The sequence below is a fragment of the Sparus aurata genome, chromosome 3 (assembly GCF_900880675.1).
Source record: "Sparus aurata chromosome 3, fSpaAur1.1, whole genome shotgun sequence".
NCBI classification, from domain to species: domain Eukaryota; kingdom Metazoa; phylum Chordata; class Actinopteri; order Spariformes; family Sparidae; genus Sparus; species Sparus aurata.
This window is the reverse complement of record NC_044189.1, coordinates 16,595,005-16,615,954: the sequence shown is the minus strand read 5'-3', so window position 1 is coordinate 16,615,954 and position 20,950 is coordinate 16,595,005. Positions and strand designations below refer to the sequence as shown.

Below are 20,950 nucleotides of genomic sequence, written 5' to 3'. Positions count from 1 at the left end.
CACTGATCCATTTATTTTCCCTGGATTTCCTGTTATTCAAGTTTGAGCAATCCATCATGTGTGGTGCAAAATACAGGGCCGCCATTTTCATGTCAAGTGTTGACATGTTGTTGATGTCGCATCCAACCTCGCCAAATCCAGTGAGTTAAATCCAAAGTTTAAATATAAAAAATGTTTCCACATGCTGCAAGTAACCACAGCTCAAATGCTCCAATGTCAGAAGTTATTTAGCTACAGGATCACATAACTCACCTCTATAACATAAGTGACCCCGGTCCCCCACCCTGATGTCTCACCTCTCCCATGGCGCGTCCCTCCAGAGCCAGCGCCTGAAAGTCATGGTTCAGCTCGTCCATGGACCGCACCTGCAGACAAAGAGCCCAGTGAGACATGGAGGAATGAAGTAATGTCTCTTATACTTTACCAATGTATAAACATAAACTAAGCTTGAATTACTCATGTTAATAAGTAATTACCGTCATAATTGTTTTTCCTCGATCATTACAGAGGGCCATACTAAAATGAAATGTTTTTTAAGACTATAATCACTAATCATCCAAGATCTCAACTGATAATCCATGGAGTATGTTATTTCAACTGGTAAGCACACCAACGTAAAACAGATATTTGAACGGAGTCTGGCTTAAAAACCAGGGAGGAACCATTGATAACTTAATGCCATTTTCTCATTAGTTTAGCATCCTAGAGTACATCATGGCTAATTTCTCTTCAAATGAAACAGCTGGTAAATGTAGATAGTCAGCCATACAGATTTATAACTTTAAAATTAACTCCACCTGTCTGTTGGACACCATGTCTTTACTACAACTACGGTGGGCGTAAAGAAGCAAACTTTGCTCCAGAGGTGAAGGGTTTATCTATACCTTTATTAATAGCAGAATAATGGGCGACATTTTGTGGTGGTGACCCTGAATCTTTCTTGCCTCAAATTTACTGTGTATTATAAAGAAATATAAATGACTTCATCTTGTCTGGTGTCAAACGGGACATATTAAATGTTGTCTTCATTTAAGTTTCTTGCTGTAGGTGCAGAATATATAGAAAAGTTTTATTTGTCTCCCTTTTCTTTTTGCTGATCAAAATAATGACCTGATCTGTGACAGAAAGCTACAAAGTTCCTGATCTGTTGCACCCCTGGTACTTTGCGTCTGCTTTCTATCATTAAATGGCCACTAATACTTATATTTTGAAAATTCAGGGTATATACAACAATTCTTAAGTTGAATTTAATACCTTTTAATACCTTTATAATATTTTTTAATACCAACACGACTTCAAGCTGCAACTGTGGTGGCAACCTTTCGAACTTCAGTGTTGGGGGTAACTAATTATAAAGTAACATATTACTGTGATTTTGTAACTTAACTTTCTGACTGAATAAGTGTAATAATGCTGACAATTCAAATCAAGTACCCATTATTACTGGATACTTTGTTACTTTTTTGCCTCAGCAAAAACACTGACCTATACACAATTATTTGTTATTTAATCCTAACCCAAGACAAAAAATGATTTCATTGTTATGTGTAGGAAGAGCACACACTACTTCTCTGGGGCCGGTCTGGGGGGACAATTTTAAAAAATAGCCCTTTAAATGGTGACTACTGGTGAGATTTTGGGGGAAAAAAAACATTTTCAGAATTTCAGAATCTAAGACGAGACAAAATAGTGCAGAAGCTGACATTACTACTTGAAAATATGTTAACCTCTTGAGCATTAGAGAACTTTTTTTTTTACCATTATTGCCTTTATTATTATATATTTTTTATGGAAACAATCTGTTTCAGAAGTCACTGGGTCACATGACATGGAAGATATCGAAAAAACTGCAATTATTTTGTATTAATATATTTATGCTAAGTAATTTAATGACGGTCCCTAAATCAGTTTCCAGCGATTCAGCACAAGGCTCTGGGAGGTGAGCTAAACGTCCTCCTGCTGCGGACACTGGATGAAAATCAGTAAAGTCGCGGCTGGACCCAAGTGAATATCCGCCGAATATCCAACCTGAAACTAACTTCACCCCGGTTGCGATGAGTCGCCTGTTCTAGCCTTTGAATAGGATGACAAGGATTTCAGTCACTCAACTTAAACGGTGACTTGTAGAAGCTCTTCTTTGAATGAAGTTCCGTCATGACAAATGAACGGACTTGCAGAGTAATATGAAGACATGAATCAGAGGCACAAAAAACCTTGACAGCGGTGGCCGGTCATTATTATTACCAATACCGGACCCGTGCCTTGCGCACTCCAATCCAGGTGATATTCACTGTTTTTTTTTACAGACATGGCAATAAGCCTCTTGGCGGTCACCAACTACTGGCCTAAGCCAGTCTTTGAATCTAGAGTCCTCTAACGAGAGGTCCGAAAAATTACATTTCCCCATGACTTCTTCAATAGTAGCGAACTTTTGCCAGTAAGCCAGCCGTGTGCTATCCAGTTGGAGCATAGACAGAGGCACTAATCATTTTACCGTGTCGCACACTGACGTCACATCATCGATACCTCTCAGGTCCTACTCGCACATTATTATTTAAATAAATTCACGCGATTTTTGGGAGATAGGCCTGTACTTAGGACAAATGGAAAAAAACTTATAGTTGGATAGTGGTTCCAAAATGTAATACCTCGTCAGATGACGTTTAATACTTTTTAATGGCCTTAATTTTTGCTAATTTCATTTACTACCTTTTAATACCTTTTACAACCCTGCGGACACCCTAAAATTATACATGAAACTATACGTGTACAGCATGATTTTATGGTTTAAAGTTTTCTGTTTAGGAATGTTTCTTTACACTTAGTCACTGAGTACAAGCAAACAGTAGTACGTGACATAAAACAATAACAGCATCAGTGGTGCAACAGCACGTTATCACTTGTGCAACACTAACACGTCTCACACACACACACGTCACACACACACACACACACACACACACACACACACACACACACACACACACACACACCTGGCTGTCATGGATGTTGTCTCCAGTGGGCCAACGATGTTTGCCGGGCTGTTCACCATGCTGCCGCTGGAAGAAATAGTCTACCATGGCATCATCCTGGGAACGTCCAGCACCCGCCACACCCTAGAGACACACACGCAGACATGCGTATTATCTTGGAATTACTAACAACAGTAACAAGCAGAGTGTGTCTGAGCAACAACAGAAGACGTCTATGTAAATCAAGGATTCTAAGTTTTCACTAATGTTTGAGAGGGTTGATTTTAAAAGATAAAATGACAAACTTGAGCATGACTGCATTCAAATTACATGTGGAACATACAAGTCAATCAATATATTGTAACTGAATAGCCAAATACATGTACTATGTACTGTAGAATCATCAAGGGTGAAAAAAACTGATCAAAACCAATGCAAATACCACAACACACCAATTTAAAATGATGTAATGTTTTAAACAAGATGACTCCACAGTCTGTGTGCTGCTACAAAAAGTCCATTCTTTAGATTTCTTAGCAGAAAACCTGGGATGGATGGTAGTCTCAAAGAGATGAATTACAAGAATGAATCTCCTGGGACATTGAACCTTATGACCAAATGTTAAGGAGAATTTTTCATATGATCTTGAAAATTCATCACAGTATTGCAGTTTGAGGTATTTAAGGCCACATCCTGTCTTTACCAACATCCAGAATGGAGGATGCATTTCATTTCTCTGACAAAGCCTACGTTGACTTCCTCTCTTACTCATTTGAGGGTAAGAAAAAATCCCCACAAGACACAATCATCAAAGAATCAGTCAACAAGTACTGGAAAGAGCTGGGCTTGGTCATTTGCTGTACAAAGCATCGTTAGGACAAGTAAGCAAGGAGTCCTTTAATCAGACTGAATTGTTACTTATCAAATGTACCATACTGTTGTTTCCAGGATTAGTCATTTAAAATGCTAACTTCTTTATGAAAAGGGTACATTTTAAGACACACTGCCACCTGCCTAGCAGCAACTACGAAAGACTAACAGCTGTCCTTCACAACATCTAAAATAATCACCACTGGCCAGGAGATTAAAGACCGAGCCCCGACTATCAGGTGTTGCTCCAACCCAACTAGACCTGTAAGTTACTGCAATTTTCATTTACTCATCTATATGTCCTTTTTTCAAGTGATATTCACAAATGACCAGAATCAAACAGGTCAAGCTTTTTGACATCTTTTCAGATATGGAAAACTGCATTACTGCTTTTGACCAATTTCAATATTAACAGATTCCATATGATTTACTTCTCTTAGTAAATTTCATCACAATTTATTTGTAAAGCATGAGGCTGCCAAGAAGAGCATTTAAGTGATATGAGAGGCTCTTCCAGCAAAAACTGATGATTACCATTTCCTATATCGATTATCCTAGCTACACAACAACAAACAACCTGCTGAAGTTGTTGGCAGTTAGCTTCTATTGTTGTGATATGCAGAAAATGACCAAACTTACACATGGAATTTTCACAGGCTTTTAACTATAAAAATGCAACCAACTTTTGGTTCCTTTTGTATTGTACAAAGGAATATTTTGGGCCTTTTCATGGCTTTATTGACAAGGACGCTGCAGCTTGGACCTATGTATGTATGTGTGTGTATATATATATATATATATATATAGATAGATAGATAGATAGATAGATAGATAGATAGATAGATAGATAGATAGATAGATATAGACATAGATAGATATAGATAGATATAGATAGATAGATATGGAATGCACACTCTACCGGGGAGCCACATACAGCTTTTTAAGAGCATAATTCAAGCACTGTTCAGACACCTTCAAAAATTTCAGACTCTCAATGCCTTTATCATTACACCACAATTGTTACAAATACAATTTGGAAAAATAAAGTTTACAGAAGTCCTTTACATCCAAAGCAATCAATGTATATTTCAACAAACTGTTCATATTGACTTTGATTGGTCCATTTCCAATATCACTGAAGGTTTACTCGAGTGACTGGATCAATGGAATATTAGACTGTGCTAAAATCAAGCATTTTCAAGGAATATATTCCAATTCTAGCATTTTCCTAACCTTTTTTTAAAATGTCCAAACTTTTACGACTTTGTATGAATCCCCTCTGCAGCCACATATTAGCGGAAAAATGTTGCTTATTGACAGATGTTTGTCCATCAATGAATGAACAAACTATGCAAAAGGTGTAAAGGTGGTGGGTTTTACCTGCTGGCTGGGGGGTGTGGTCTGAGGGGTCTGCCCAGTTGGAGGGGCATGTCCTCCGCTGCTCAGCACCACGGGCATGCTGGGAGATGTAGTTCTATGGTGGGGGCTGAATGAATCCTGCCAGAGCACTGCTTTCCTCTTCAACACACACACACTGCTCATTCCACCACAGCCTGTCCAGAGAGAAATACATCAGTCATATGCAAACAGTGCCATATACCTGCTCAATACATTAAACAAACAATGTTTAATAAGCTGCGACAAGTCTAACACAAAATGTAATCATTCCGGATGGAGACCATATGCTCAGATGCCAGTTAACTAGGCTCACCTAATTAAAACTAATGTAGTCTAATACAACTTGTCTGCAATAAATCTGCTCCATGTATAGACAGGCCATATATACAGTAGTTTATGACAAGACAAATAATTTTTGTTCATAACGTTTGAAGAATTACACATATGATGCATGTAAATTTCCAATAATTATTCAACTAGTGACGGTTACAGTTTGTCATAAAACTAATGAAATATAGGACTGTGGTAATATCAAGTAGAAAGACTACACATAACAAAACCTTGTAGAGCCTGTCCTGCATATTGGCTAGCTCACAAAACCACCAACTCTCCTGTCACATAACTTCAGCTAACAATATGGCCAGATTTTTTTCACACCTTTTCCTGTGCCACAGTGATGGCCATGTTGGCAACATATATTGAGCAAGATGATGTAGTACACCAAGCCGTTTGACATGAAACCAAATGATACCTGCCTAACTTCACGGCAGGCTGCAACTTTCTTGACTTGCAAAACTATCTTTTAATTAGAAAAACGTGTAATTTGTGGCACAATTCAAATAGGCTCAAAAACGTATTTGTCTCTTGATTAACTGTACCCACTTGTCAAAAATAAGGTCCAATGTGGCATACGACAGGGGTTGAGACTTTGCCTCTTTATATAAATGAGAACAGACAAAATACTAGTCAGCAGCAAAGTACATTAAACAAAGTGACCACAGAGTTAACTCAAGATCGCTCTTAGATCAAGAACATTGTAACCTTTGTAGGATTTATTGCAGGGCTGTGGTATTACTGACTGCATGAGTTTTGCATATGTTTAGATGTACTTCGTTTTAAGGATGCAGATGTACAAAATGTCATCATAATAACACAGGCACTGAAAACTTTTTATATTAATCCTTGTGCCAGTGAACTGGCTTATATTGCACGTGTTAATGTTTACAGAAAATCATGTCAAGGACAAGCAATAATTAATGTTTTACAACTCTACTTCATAAAATAAGGTAGTGAGAGCAGATAAATTATGGGTGAAACAAATGGATCATCTAAGTGTTTTCCTAGTTCACAGTCAGTGTTGCTCTTCAACATAATCAGTCCGACATGAATTAAAAAGTTAGCGCTGTGTATTCTCATGCAAATGGCGCCAATAAGTCATCTCAGAATAGAAATGGCCTCCCACATTTGACAACTTCAGGCCACACAAGCGACGCAAAAGAAAAAATCTCTTAACAATGTTGTAGCTTGAACTGGTTTTAATGTCAAACTTCACTCAGTTCCCAGTTGATTTGTTACATGTAGCTAAAACCTATGAAGCAACACCTCAAACACCCCAAAATAGGTTGACACCTTCAAAAGCATTAGGGAGGTATACCTAATAAAAGATGTTGCCTCTCAGCTGAGTATATCCAAAACTACCATAGTAGTTGTAAAGTGTATAAAAATCAGGTTTATTACATAGTATGTTTGCACATACGAGGAATTTGCCTTGGAGTTTGGTGCATAACAATAAACATAGCGAGTACAAAAAATTGCTGTACAGTTTTTAGTAGTAAAGAGTACAGATATGTTCACCACAGCAATATACTACAGCAGTGCTTTCTTTGATTGAAAATGGTCTGTTTTGTCAAAATAACTGATAAAATGTGTAATTTGAATGTAGAACTGCATCACTCAGCCACACAGGACTAATAAAATTTATTTTTTAGTAAATATCAAACTTTAATCTTTCTAAAGAACCGAAATTGCATACAATTGTAAATCTCAGGCATTGAAGGGACTGCGCTTTCAATAATACAGCAGGTCTAACATTCTTGGAGTCATTAAAGCTACTTAATTGCTGATAATCAGAACATGAGAGCTGGAATAAACAGTTACAGATACAAACCAGAGAATCGCTGTACTTGCCAGACTGGCCTGGCCGTCTGCAGTCACATGATATACTGTTAACTTTACTGCACAATGGTAATATTATTCTATATTATATTATTTTTGGTTGAACAAACCCTTAATGATCCTTTAACAAAATATTATGTCCTGGCAGACACAAAACTTGATGCAACCTTAAAAAATGAGGGTTGTTTTTCATTCTTCCATCTAGAATGGCACTCAGTAGAGCGTATACCTCTGTCAAGGTCCAAAAGTCTCTGCTATCAGCATCAAATTGTACTCTCACAGAAACCAGCCACCTAAATACACCTGCTTGTGTTAAGGTCTATGCATTACTCAGTGAAAAATTAATGAAAACTACCATCTATTGGCACCTATTTGGCAATTAAAATTTAGCTGGATCTGTCACTTTATCCAGATCCAAACCAAAAGCCATCAGGGTCTATTCTATGATGGGACCCTGCGCACCTCTATCAATGTGGCACGCCATATATTAAATACAGGAAACCACAGCAGCCCTAGTCGCCTAAACATGATTTTGATGGGGTACTAAAAAATTGTGCCACAAAAGTGTTAGTTCTCACTAAGTGAATTATATTGTATTTGTAAAATCTACCAAAAAATAACTTTTACCATATTGTGCAGTCCAACTTGACTTCCTGTCTGACTGGAATCAAACATAAAAGTTCAAGGGCATAGAGATTAAAGTTACCTAGACTGAAAGCTCATGAAAAACATCCAATTTAAGCACCTACATGACTGAGACACTTATCAAAGTGATCTGCATATCTGTCACAAAGTATTTCCCCTTCTCTGGCTCAGCGTGGTCTGTGAAAACCTGTACAAGCATGACTTTAGCTAAGATGCACATCACGATACTGTTACAGCTTATATGTCACACCAACACAAGAGTTCATACTCAAGTGGCCAGTTTATTAGGTACATCCAGCCAAAACGAATGCAGTCCCGCAACAAATCCTACCTTCATGAAAGTTATTAATGTTTAGTTTTGTTGAAATTTTGTTACATCAACTTTAAAGGCATTTTGGAGTTGATCTGCATTATGCTGGGAGGTGTCTCTAATATTTAGTCAAACCCAATTATATCAGCGAGGGTAAACCGAATATTAGCAACAGGATACAGTTCCAGAGCATCACAGACTACCTACTCCAAAATGCCCATGAAGTTGAATCTTTCTAAAACAAGATTAACTGTTCCTGACTATAATAGCCTGCTTTACTTTAAGCTCTGTGTAATGTGTAAATGGGAACATTTTAAAATTACATTAGTAGGCTTGCACAAGGGAGGTAATGGACTTTATTTGCCAAGAAATGGAGAAAAACTAGCGGTCCTTATTTTGCTACGGTCAGATGGGCCCTTTCATCTACCCGAGGTTTAAGGTTGGTGAGCAGATCCTTATTGTGTGTGCAATGATGAACCCAAGGAATATGCTTTGTGCATGGACCAATCCGTGTGGTGGTCGTAGTCAACATTGGGCACAACAAGCTCTGTGGTTTTTTTTCAGCAGTCAGAGAGTGGTAATTTGTATTTCACAACCTGTCTTTATCCAACGAGCTCTAATCTGTGTTAAAATTACCAGTTTCACATTAGTGTCCCTACAGGACATGAGTAAATTACAAGCACTTCTTTTTACACTGAGCCATATACAGTAATTAACTCTGCCATAGTCTGACACCAGGAGCCTTCAAATGCATGCAGCTTTCTCTGAAGTCTGCTGAAACCACCATGCAACACGCCTCCTCCATAAAGACAAAAACCACGAGCTGACCGGCTCAACAGTCCCAAAAGATAAAAACAAACCAGCCTGCCAAGTGATCATTCACATATGTGCTCATGTGTTTGTTTTCCTGCTCCACTCTTCATTCAGCTACTGTTAGCCCTTTATTCCTTTGCTACAGCTCGAAATGAGGTAGAGAAACACCCGGAAATCCACAACACTGTGGCCATTCCCCAAAGCGAAGCGCACACGGCATGTTATGCTACAAGTTTAACTTGTAGCACACGGAAACAGGAACTGGCTTCCATAACCCAACTGGGTTAATCATTATTCAATACCGGGGATCAATCCACCGCATACCGGGTAGAGACAGGGGTGTGACAATACTAGCAGGCAACCTGCAGCTAGCATGAGATAACGTTAGGTGTCTCAACACAGACCAAACATTTCTCTCCTGCCAGACGTGACACATCAAAACGAAGGGGAATATGTGGAAGATTCGTCAAAAGGGTCGTCACGAAGTACCGGAGAATTTCATCTTCATGCATCCGTGTCCCCTCGCGCCAGTCTCGGATCTGTTATGGAGGGTTCATTGCCCATGTCTCCCAACAATAACACGGCCTCCCGACACAAGCACAGCCCGTGCGAACCGGTGGCCAAAGACGAGCTCCACACAATGTTTTTAACAGCGGCAGCCTTCCCCTAACATCGCCATTTTATTATATATTAACACCTGAGGGGTCTCTACCTGTCTGCCGACCTTGCAACCCCACAGGTCCCCGTGACGCGGATGCTAACAAAGGCCCGAGAGCTGTCTGGAGCGGAAGACCGACACAACGGGAGGAAGGAGGCAAGCGGCAGAAAGGGAGGCAGCCGCTTCAGCCTGACGAAATACTCCTCTGTAGCCCCTCTCACGGCCGCGATAGCGACAATACCCGCATCGATACGTGACTAATCAATGCCCCGTGCTACCGCGACCGGAGAGGAGGTGATACTCACCGGCGGAGAGGGTGGATGGTCGCGGATTTCTGCCCCAGTTTCTCTCTGACACCCCAGGCTTTCACTCCGACAACATGGCGGCTCGACGGAGGAGCAGGCGAGAGCGCTGCATGACGGGAAGGGATGAGAGAGAGCGTGCGGTTCATTGCGCCAACCGGGAGGGGAGGGAGGGCCGAGGCGGACCGGTCTCTTTGTTATGTGTGTGTAGTCTATTTGTATTGTAGACTGTATTTATAATGGATTTTGTTTTGACTTCATTCACATTATTTGTTAATGGTGCGTGAAAATAACATTTCCCAAAATATATTCGCCATATGGCTGTTTGTGTCGCTGGAACCGACGCCACTAAATAAAACCACAAAACAAGATTTATGAAGGAAACAATAGAAATATCACAACAAAAATGCATTTATATTAAATCATATGACAGTAGTGGTATTTACAGTAGAAAGCACTGTATAATATGATGTCATCATGTTCTATTATGTTGGGATATTACGTGATCTGTACACAATGTTCCGGGGTCTCTACGGTAACGGGGTGCTTGGCATCCCTGGCACCGTGCTGCGCAGCACGGTCAGCGAGTGTGTGTCTGCGGGACGCTCCGTTACACCTCCGGAATGTAAGTGGACGGTGTGAAAGGGGGAGCGCGTGGCCCAAATTACAAAAATCCCCCTTTGGCTCCCTGGAAATGTGCCAGTCGCGACCCCGAGGCTGCAGTCTGGATCACAGACTGTCCTTAACCGGGGTGTGGATGACGTAATGCCTCTACACTATGGCAGCCCTCTGAAAAGATCTACATATGATAATCATATGGATATTTATAGCATACGGGAGGCTGTTTAACATGTCTGTGCGGTCTAGTCATGTTGGAGTACATAGCCTGAAGCTGCCTATGAGGTCACATTTTATGCTAACATAAAAGGTGTGACAAGGTCTGTATTAACAGCACTGTTAAAACAATGGGTCACAACTCTGCTTTATCCTGTTTCTCATGCACCATATGGTGTTATTTTCAGTATGTCATTGGTTGTATTATGTTCATTGTGACAGATATAACAAATTAAACGATTGTTTGCCACTAATGAACAACCTTATAACACTTTTTACATAGGGAATCATACCTGTTACTTTTTGAAATAAATGAAAAGATACAGCACACTCCCACACATAGTACAAAAGCCTGCAACTCCCCTCCAGTTAGTGACAACTGAAGAAGCCTCTTGGATGAGAGGTGAAATGTCTTCCTGAGAAACTGCAACACGTCCAGTCGCCTACAATACAGCACTTAGAACTACCATGACCTGGATGACTGAGAACCTTCATCGTGATGAACAGGAAGTAACTTTATGATCTTGATTTTGACAATACATCATCGTAGGATATCAGATTAATACCATGAAAACTAGAATGGCACTCTGCCAAGGCCCAACATTCCCCAATAATTCTATCAAATAAATATGAAATAAACATTTAAATCTGTCTTAATCCAGATTTTTATTTGTACCAGCCACATAAATATGTCTGATTCTTTTCATAGAGATCCATGCTCCGTTCCCTCAGAAATTTCACGAAAATGTAAAAAAAATGCCTTCTCTGCAATGTTAAAGAAAGTGAAAGGAAATTCCTGGATCCGTCCCTTAATCCAGATCCAAGCCAAAAATGAATAGGGTCTATTTTGGGCTGAGGCCCATCTTCCATCCAAGTTTGTTGAAAATCTGTTCAGTAGTTTTTGTGTAATCCTGCAAACAAACCAACAAACCAACCAACCATTACTGGTGAAGTAAGTACATTTAAAAGAAATGATAACATTTAGCACTCTTTAGCACTTCAGGCATTAAACGAGTCCCTTTACGAATTTAACAGTTCTATTTTTTGTAATGTTGGGCTTCCTTTCTATAAAATGCATCACATTATTTAGGCAAATTAAATCCTCATTGTACAATATCAGTTCACTGGAGTGGAGTGCATTATTTACATAATCTTCTGAACTAATCTGGCAAAAATGTGTGCCCCATAATCCAGATATTAATATAATGTCATCAAAGCTGGGAAGGAAAGCACTCATTTTATAGAATTCACAGTCAGCGATATAAATGTTTGCCTACAGATAACAGAAGCCATGTTTAATGTAGAAAGTGTATTTTTATTATTTCAAACTCCACCTTATGCACAAGAAGGTCTTCACCTCATACCTGCCTCCCCCCCCTTCCTTTTTTCTTCCGCCTCCACTTGCTTCTACAAAAGCTACTCAGAGCCTGTCACTGTGTGTGTTCATGACATGACAGATGAGAAAGATGACGGGTAGATTTAGCTGCCGATAGGTTAGAAGAGGGCAGCGTGAGGATTGAGAACGAGAGAAACAGGTATGAAGGAAAACTTTGGTGTGTACCCCTCTCCCCCAGCCCGACCAACCCCCTAATGCAACCCCCCTTTTCTAAATGGACCAACAAGACAATCATTGGCTGGTTATTTACATGCACAGTATCCCCACTGCTTCCCCCCCCCCTATAGACACACTAATGCCTGATCCCAAAGCCATCTGCATCCCTAATCAACTGCATTTCATGTAGGATGAAGTTATTTTCCTGGCAATGGACATTTGGCTTTAAAGGAGGATTCTGGGGATGTTATATATTTCTCTGATCATCAACAAAACACATGAAAAGACCAAAACCAACAATGACGTAATCCTGATAACAAGCCTGATGGAGTGTAGCATTCTTTTTTTAACTTTTTAAATAACACATCAGTGAGCCACATTGTTACCCTGCCTGACATGTTCAGTACTTACGATAAACATGAGCACTGTAGTTTATTTTGAGTTGGTCCACATTCACTGTCCTCCTGCTGTAAATAGTCCCCAACAAAAGCACTATTAAGTGCTTTATGAATGACATTTGCTCAAATCTACAGTGTCCAGCTGTTTTGGGACAATCATTTAGCCTTCCTTTTTTCTGAGATGCTTATTTTAAAGATTTGTGTCTTCAGTAGGGCTGGCATGAGACTTGTTATATCGCGATAAGGCATAATCATTGACGTTCCCTGATTTTAATGGCTGCGTTACATTAAAGTGATGTCATTTTCTGAACTTATCAGCATGTTTGACTTCTAAATATCATTGTGATAAAGGTGCAGTATGTAAGATTTAGCATCTTGTCCAATTCAAAACAAGTAGGGGGCAGCATATCACCAGAACAACCACTAACTGCTGCTGATGGTACCATTAGCTAGTTAGCTCAGTAAGCCATGCGGCTAGCATCTCTTACTGCTGGTGTTTACAGTGTCAACTTTGGACCAGAACGGGCCAGTGCTAGCTGATTAGCATGCTAACCGCAGTCGGTATCTCTGCAGAACAATACACAGGCGTCATAAAGTCCTAACTTTTACTTTTTCCCATTCTGTTGATGACCAGAGTACATTTTTTAATGTTTTCAACTTAAATTCTTACATATTGCACATTGTCACCATCAGGACATTTGATTTTTTCTGCAACATTTATGATACTTTGCGCAAATTTGTGGTCTGATTTCCGACATGCCCTGTCACTTAACCAGTACAGCCTATCATTCATTCATGGAGATCTAGGTTAGCGAATTTAACAAGTGAAAACTACTACTATTATTGCTTAGCCCACTTCACTCGCGCTTCTAAAGCCTCGCCGGTGCGTCAGTTATTATGACCCTTTGTTACTTACGCTTGTTCCGCCGAGTACCAGAAGTACAGTATCACCCATAATCATTGCCCCAGTGACCTCCAGGGAAAATATTGTGCTATCGTTTTATCGCCAAACCCTTGTCTCCAGGAACGAAAGTATTCCGATACGGGTGTAGACATTGTTGGTTTCGGCCAATTATAAAATATACAAAACACTGCCAGCCTGATCCTTTAACCAGTTCATCCTTTCAGCGCCACCTGCTCTGTTTTACAACATCAGCATGCCTGGGCTGTAATATAACAAGCTTGTATATCAGCCTTGGTTTTAATGGCATGAGAGCAAGGGGAAGATGGCTTTGGGAATGGGAATCGTAAGACTGCTCTAGTTCGACACCACCACATTCTAAAACGACAACAGGTATGAGCCGTGCCTCTTTTTATTATGTGACCCCACCCCCACATCCCCACATGAGCAACCCCCCATCCCAAAAACAAAAAAATTCACAGGGACACACCAAGTGGTATGAGTCCAGGGTGCAACCACAAAGCACCAGTCAGTCCTGTGGAGTTACACAATCACACACACTCACACATACATTACACACACACATACACACATACACACACACACACACACATTTGTGGGAGTGTTGAGAGCTGGCAGTTTAGTGAAGTGTGTCTTCGGTGATTTGACAGAGGTGTCCCCAGCTCTTGTTCTCCATACCTCTACTCCTCCTCCTCCATCTCATCGCACCACCTGGCATGCTGGTTCTTCCCTGAGCTCTGTACATTCTATTCAGGGCTGTATTTCTCTCTCTCTCAGACACAAGCACACATGCACACGCGCACAGACGCCTCTCCCTCTGGGTGGGGTAAGTCCGTTCCTCAGGTAAACTGTGAGACATAGAGTGAGTGTAATCAAGGCAACTGCCGCTTTCCATCCACAGTGACACTGTCAGGATTTGGCCTGAAGGGGGCGCTACCAGCAGTTAACCAGCCCTGGAGATGGAGAGGGGATGAGATCAGACGAATGCACTCTGTCAGACATCAATGTTACAGTATAATGTACTTTGATACAACTGCATGAAAGCGGCATGAAGTTTGGGCCACTGTTCACGAGGACCTGAGAAACCTTGTATATTGTCTTCTGTGGCTCTGGAGGCAACTTTGTGTGAAAAAATAACCTTGATGATGTCATGAGGGGAGAAAAAATGACATCATCAGAGTTATTTTGGGCCTGAGACAGAGCATCTTTAACAAGAACAGGGTTCTCACACCTGCTTCAACATCAAATTCAATGACTTTACAAGGACTTTTCAGGCCTGGTTCCCTCAAAATCGGGGACCCCACAGAGCATATTTTGAGACACATATCAAGGTTACTTACTGTGACTGCACTAGAGTCCTTATAACAAGAAAGCACAACAATTGAAAAGAGACAGAGGCTTGAATGTTCTGTGTTAAACCCATATGTAGACTAGAGTGTGGCTCTGACCACATTTTCATGTCCAAATCCCACCAAGTTTGATAGAGAACTAACAGAGCCTGCGCCGAGCCTGAGTTCTGTTTTATTTTTAGCCTGACTCCAACCTGGCGTAGGTAATGTAAGCTCAAGCACTGAGTTTGTGTTAGCCTGTCAAGCAGTTGTCACAACCATGGTTACAGCTTGCCCTTTTACCCTCATCATGTTGGTTTTGTGTGTCTGGGCCCTAAAAGTCATGATATCTCAGTCTCTGCAGCATTGATTTTTTTTTGTCTGTGAGGTCTCCATCACAAGAGCAACATTAAATCACCTTGAAGAGTACCTCTTCAAAGACAAATGATTAATAGGAATATAAAAAAAGAGGGACAAATGAGAGAACATTGTATTTGTTACTCACGTGTAAAGAGGCTGCAGTTGCAGATGAGAGGACTTCTGAGGAGGCTGGTAGCCGTACGAGTCAAAGCCACCAATGAAATCGACTTCAGGAGAGAGAGAGAGAAAGAGAGAGAGAGACAGAGGGAGAAGGGATGACATCATTCCACTTTCCCTTAACTCTGTATTCTTTTTTTTCATGTGTTGTATTTCAAGATCAGACTCTATTTTGAAACTCTATTAAGGCATCAGATGGTGTCATAGTGCGTTAGGTGTACCTTTGTAACACCCACTGTGACATCAGAATCTGCAGAGATGCAGCAATACATCATCTTTCTCACCGCCCCTATGTCACTGATACGTTGTTCTAATCTTTCTCGATCGATTCAGGGGAACAAACTTATGTGGTGCCAGCTGAGTAAGAAAACAGTCTCTGATTGTCTACACCGGTGGAGATAAAGACCACAAGATAAGGATCGGTTTTCTCCCGAGGCAAGAGCTAGCATTCGGACAGAATTTGGTGAATTGTTATCAGGTGTATTTCTTTTTACTTTGTTTGTATACACTTTTTTTTTATTGCCTTTCCAAGAAAGAAACATTGACAACATTATTACAAATTCCATTGACAAGAAATCAGGTGTATTCACTGGCCAATGCTATATTCAAATTCAAGCATGTCCCTAGCATTGAAAAGTTGGAGTAAGCTTTTCCCGAACTTCAAGACTTAATTTAAACCCTCAATATGATTATAATTAGAGCCAGGCTGATAGGTGGATATTGGCCTGTCACAGATACATATATATCAGCGTATATGTTGTCCGATATATGCATATATGAATGCTTTTTCACAGAACATTATGCAAAAAAGGAGTGATTTCTAATTATTAAATTTAGGTGAGGTTTATTGTTTAGTGCACTGATGTAATTTAGGACAATAAAGTTAATCATCAAACTGTAAAATATCTGCATATATCACGTACGTATCATTGCTTAATAACCCATTTGAGGGATCATTGCAAAAAATGTGTCCCATTTTTTTTTACTTTCAGATACTACATATCAATATCAGCCACAGAAATCCAGTATCGGTCGCTTTTTATTATCAATGCATAAGAAATATTTCTATTCCGTGTTATTGTTATTTCATCATCAGCACTATGTTTTGGCATGCACTTCCTTTTACAGGAACAACTGTATGATGTCATATTCTAACTACTGAACTCAAAATCCTCCGCTCAGTGAGAGTGAAACACTCACAAGAGGCGTGTGAGTAAAAGAACCGCTCAGAAACACAGATGGCACACCCAAGCTGACAGACAAGCACCAGCCAGCGTACAGACGGCCGCTCCGACGGTGGGAATATTCCGGCAGACATCTTTAATACTCCCTACAGATGGAGTGCTCAGATCACCCAGAGGGAATCCTCTGTGGTGATATTGCTCAGCATGATTCAGGCAGGAGAACACAATGAGCCCTCTCGTCCAAAGCCCCGGATCGCTAACACAAAGGGCCTCTCAACAGTATGACACAAGTAAGTCTAATTGGCTGAATAAGGCACTTTAGGATCTGCAATCTTTTAGAGGAAGACAAAAGCACTCACAGCTGTCCTCGTCATCCTGGAAGACTTTGCTCACGTAGCAGGCGTACACAAAGCCAAAGAGCTGTTAGAGAAGAGAAGAAATTAGGCCACTGTTGTTGGGTAGGATGAGTCACTACTGACGGAGGACTATCTTTCTTACTTTTTGACAGTGTAAACAACACAGTGTTTGATTTAAAATGAGATTGTTTGTGTGTGAGTTAGATACGTACAGCCAATAAGATCTGAATGGCTGAACTCAACACCTCGATGTACTGGTAGTCCAGGAGACACCCGGAGACAGTGATGACGTGGTGATCATCAGGGGCCATTCGAGAGTCAAGCACTGGCGTTACCAGGCAACCAGGACCATGCTCCATCCACCACGAGCGATGGAGTGACGTGTTGAACGTCATGAGAAAGTCCCTGTCCTAAACACACAAACAAGCAAACAAACACATGCATGGCTATAACTAATGTGTCATCTCATTGCTGAGCATTTTCATCGCTATAAACTTATTAGACTACAAAATGTCAGCAAATAGTGACAAATGTTTCATCACAATTTCCCAGAGCTCATGTTGACATCCATTTACAATGATACAAAACAAAGAAACCAAGATATGAAAGAGTGGCAAGGTTAGAAAACAGAGAAACAGAAAGGACGATATAGGACAAATAAAAAATTTTTTTTTTAAAAGACGACACAAAAAGAGAAACAATGTCATTAAACACAAAAACAGTAACACACAAAGAGAAACAGTGATACAAAAACAGAAACGATATTACAAAAAAGAGAGACAATGTTAGATAAAGAGAAATAATTTCACAAATAAAGAAAAAAAATGATAAAAAAGAGAAATAATGGTATAAAGCAGAGAGAAGCAGCAAATATTTAGGAGGCTAGAACCAGAGAAAATCTGACATTTTTGCATGATGCATGACTTGAACCAGAGGCTCCCATTCTAAGGAGGAGGTCAAGTTACGTAAAATCTCTGGGGTTTCAATGCAAGATGGTTGAATGCAAAGAGAACAGAGAAAATAATACAGAATCTCTGCTGTAAAAAATGATGTCTCATTCTGTCAAATGCTTTTTTCCCCCAATGAATTACTGGATAATGTTACATCTTTAGGGCCTTTAAAAACCTTCAACTAAAACAACTGGTCATGGATGTAATCACTCTTAGGGCAAACTGATAACAATGTGCAGACTTATGCAGACAGTGGAGAGAAGTTGCAAACATAAGTCTGGGTACTCGTGGGTTAAACAATTAATTGAATAACAAGATGTAACCCAACAAAACAATTAAAGCTACTTAAGACAGTAGCGTGTTTCTAATCAGAGCTAACTCAAAGGTGTCAATGGAATCGCGCGTTACCACAAGTAGAAACACAAACAGTACTTACTTGAGTCAGGTTTCCAACCTCCAGGTAAAAGCAGATGATGAATGAATTCCATCCCACCCAGAGGACCAGCCATACTGCATACTGCCAAACAGATTCAGAGATTAGTTTGTGCGTCCGCAGGCTCATGTTTTATAAATATATAGTAAACAGGAATTGGCAGGGGATATACTCACAAAGATGAGGTATCTGAAGCGAAACTGCACTGTGCCAAACATGCCCAAGATGACAACCATGATGTGCAGGAAGTTGGCCAGGATGGGGGCCCATTGGTAGCCCAGGAAATCAAACACCTGCCTCTGAAGAGCTGCCACCTAGGGGATGGGGGAGGGGTCATACATGTGATATGTGTGTGCATATATATATATATATATATATATATATATATATATATATATATATATATATATATATATATATATATATATATATATATATATATATATATATCGGCTATATGTATATATATACACACACACAAATTCTTACAAACACACAAAACTGAGGACATATGCAAATACAACACACAGAAATACAACGCACACAAGTAATCAAGGTTTCACACACACACACACACACACACACAGACAGTGACAGGGACACACATACACAGGTCTGCCGCAGTTGTTTCCATGGTAACTGCCTGGAGCACCAGCCAGTCCGGTGACTGTAAAAGAGGAGCTCCCCCCAAAAGCTCCCCCAAACTAATGAGGATCTATGGGCCGGATCCCCCTGCCACACAACAACTCATCAGCCCAGCAAACAATAGCCAGGACAAGCCTCACACTGCCGCTGTCCATGCCTGCATCATGCCCACTGATACCAGCTCATATTACACACTTATTACATTTTAGACGAATAGTCTTGAGCTATTTGTAGGCATGGGGAACAGCTAACTTTAACTCCAGAATGGAGACCAGATGGTGAACAGGGCCTCCTTGTCCCTCTTGTGCTTAACATTCACATGGTTCTGCCAGAATGGGGCTATCACCCCTCTCTCTACAGGAAAAACACAGACCACCCCGACACCAAACAGCCCCCCTGCCCTGCTCCCTCTGCTTCAAAGACACACATCCTCGCCTGTAATGTGGCATGGCACTCCAGCAGCTGCAGCTCAAAGCTTTTTTGGTGTGACTGTACAGAGAGGCTGGACAAAAATGTCTGATTACAATGTGCGTGTCTGTAGCACGCTGCTCTAATTATATCTTCATGGTGAGTGAGTAGGGAGGCAGCTTTGGTCACACACACGCACACACACACTCACACACACACAGAGGGATATATTTATCAGCTATACACACACACTCACCAACTGCAGTGAACATATCACCAGCAGCGTGCATCTTCCGTCACACTTCCCCATCTTGGAGGGCTCAGGACGCGGCTTGGAGCCGCGGAGGCTCCGGGGGAATGACGGGTCCCCGGTAAGATCCAGACTGCCTGGCCGTCTCAGCTCACACCATTCCCGGCTGAACAGACCTCCCCAAGGCCGCCGCCTCCTCCTGTAACGCTGGTCTGGCGCTGTCGCTCACAGTGGCTGACCCATCTTGGCCGCTGGTTTTGTCGGTAAATACCACTCGTTTTCAGGAAGGAAAGGGGAGAGAGGAGGAGGAGGAGGAGGAGGAGTGGGGGGGAGGCGTCCACTTCACACCGGCCTGCTGCGGTCCGATCACCACCGACAAGCGAATCACCTCGGCCACACCTTCCGGAGAGGGGACACACAAAGGCACAAAGAGAGACGGAAGGCTGTCATAATGGGCCCCAGGCTAGAGACAGAAATGAGCATCATATGATACCGGATCACACGGGGGCGGCGGGGAGGAGGGGACCGACCCGCACTGTTACTACGGGCTAACGTCTGGCTACATGCAAGCCGCTACGGACACAAAGCAGCCCGTTGTGACTCACGGTTTTCTAGGAACGGATCGGTCCTCTCACCCGGTCCGACCCCCGGCCGTCCCGCTCCCCTTCCCTGCCAACTGTTCGGGAAAAGAAGTCAAGTTAACGGGCAGATGTGCTCACCAGTACCGGGCTCCGGGCTCCTTTGCTCCGTCTCGCAGCGTCTTTGTCAACAATCGGTGCCGGGGCGGGCGCAGGAGGAGCCGCGGGGGGAGAGAGACAGAGAGAGGGAGAGAGAGACGAGGGGGTGGGGGCTCTCAGTCACCGCGACCCCCTCGAGGAGGAGCCGCATGGATCTGCAGCCCCGCGTGCGTGCGTGCGCGCGCGCGGCCGAACAGCAGCCCCGCGAGGCGGTCGGAAGGAGCACAAAAGAAAACGGAGAAAGAGGAGGACGAGGAAGGAGAGGGAGGAGGG

At 41.6% G+C, this 20,950-nt stretch overlaps 2 protein-coding genes across 6 annotated transcripts in view; both read right to left on the bottom strand.

Annotated features, from left to right (window-relative positions):
* Positions 1-10,293, bottom strand: part of pum1 (pumilio RNA-binding family member 1) — a 29,965-nt gene extending 19,672 nt beyond the window's left edge. For all 4 annotated transcript variants that reach the window (XM_030411933.1, XM_030411935.1, XM_030411934.1 and 1 more), the window contains exons 1-4: positions 10,147-10,293; positions 5,223-5,395; positions 2,994-3,116; positions 297-365 (exon numbers count right to left, since the gene is read on the bottom strand). In XM_030411933.1, the coding sequence (XP_030267793.1) occupies positions 297-365; positions 2,994-3,116; positions 5,223-5,384 (354 nt within the window). In that variant the 5' untranslated portion in view covers positions 5,385-5,395; positions 10,147-10,293. The remainder of the gene's footprint in view (positions 1-296; positions 366-2,993; positions 3,117-5,222; positions 5,396-10,146) is intronic.
* A 1,978-nt stretch (positions 10,294-12,271) lies between these two features.
* Positions 12,272-20,900, bottom strand: nkain1 (sodium/potassium transporting ATPase interacting 1). Of its 2 annotated transcripts, none has more exons than XM_030411918.1 (8): positions 20,660-20,900; positions 19,947-20,339; positions 18,814-18,951; positions 18,641-18,721; positions 17,467-17,664; positions 17,258-17,318; positions 15,683-15,764; positions 12,272-14,802 (listed from the first exon to the last, which is right to left on the bottom strand). In XM_030411918.1, the coding sequence occupies exons 2-8, from the start codon at positions 19,998-20,000 to the stop codon at positions 14,793-14,795; spliced, it is 624 nt and encodes a 207-aa protein (XP_030267778.1). In that variant the 5' UTR covers positions 20,001-20,339; positions 20,660-20,900; the 3' UTR covers positions 12,272-14,792. The 2 variants fall into 2 exon arrangements, with proteins under 2 accessions (XP_030267778.1, XP_030267779.1); XM_030411919.1 differs by having other exon boundaries at positions 20,546-20,662.
* Between the last annotated feature and the right edge of the window lie 50 nt (positions 20,901-20,950).

Bases quoted from the DNA above. Each gene is read 5' to 3' on its own strand.
- nkain1 (XM_030411918.1), bottom strand. From the start codon at position 20,000: ATGGGGAAGTGTGACGGAAGATGCACGCTGCTGGTGATATGTTCACTG. The intron at 18,952-19,946 runs GTGAGTGTGTGT...CCCATCCCCTAG, and splicing joins TGATATGTTCACTGCAGTTG to GTGGCAGCTCTTCAGAGGCA. The intron at 15,765-17,257 runs GTGAGTGCTTTT...TCTCTCCTGAAG, and splicing joins CCAGGATGACGAGGACAGCT to TCGATTTCATTGGTGGCTTT.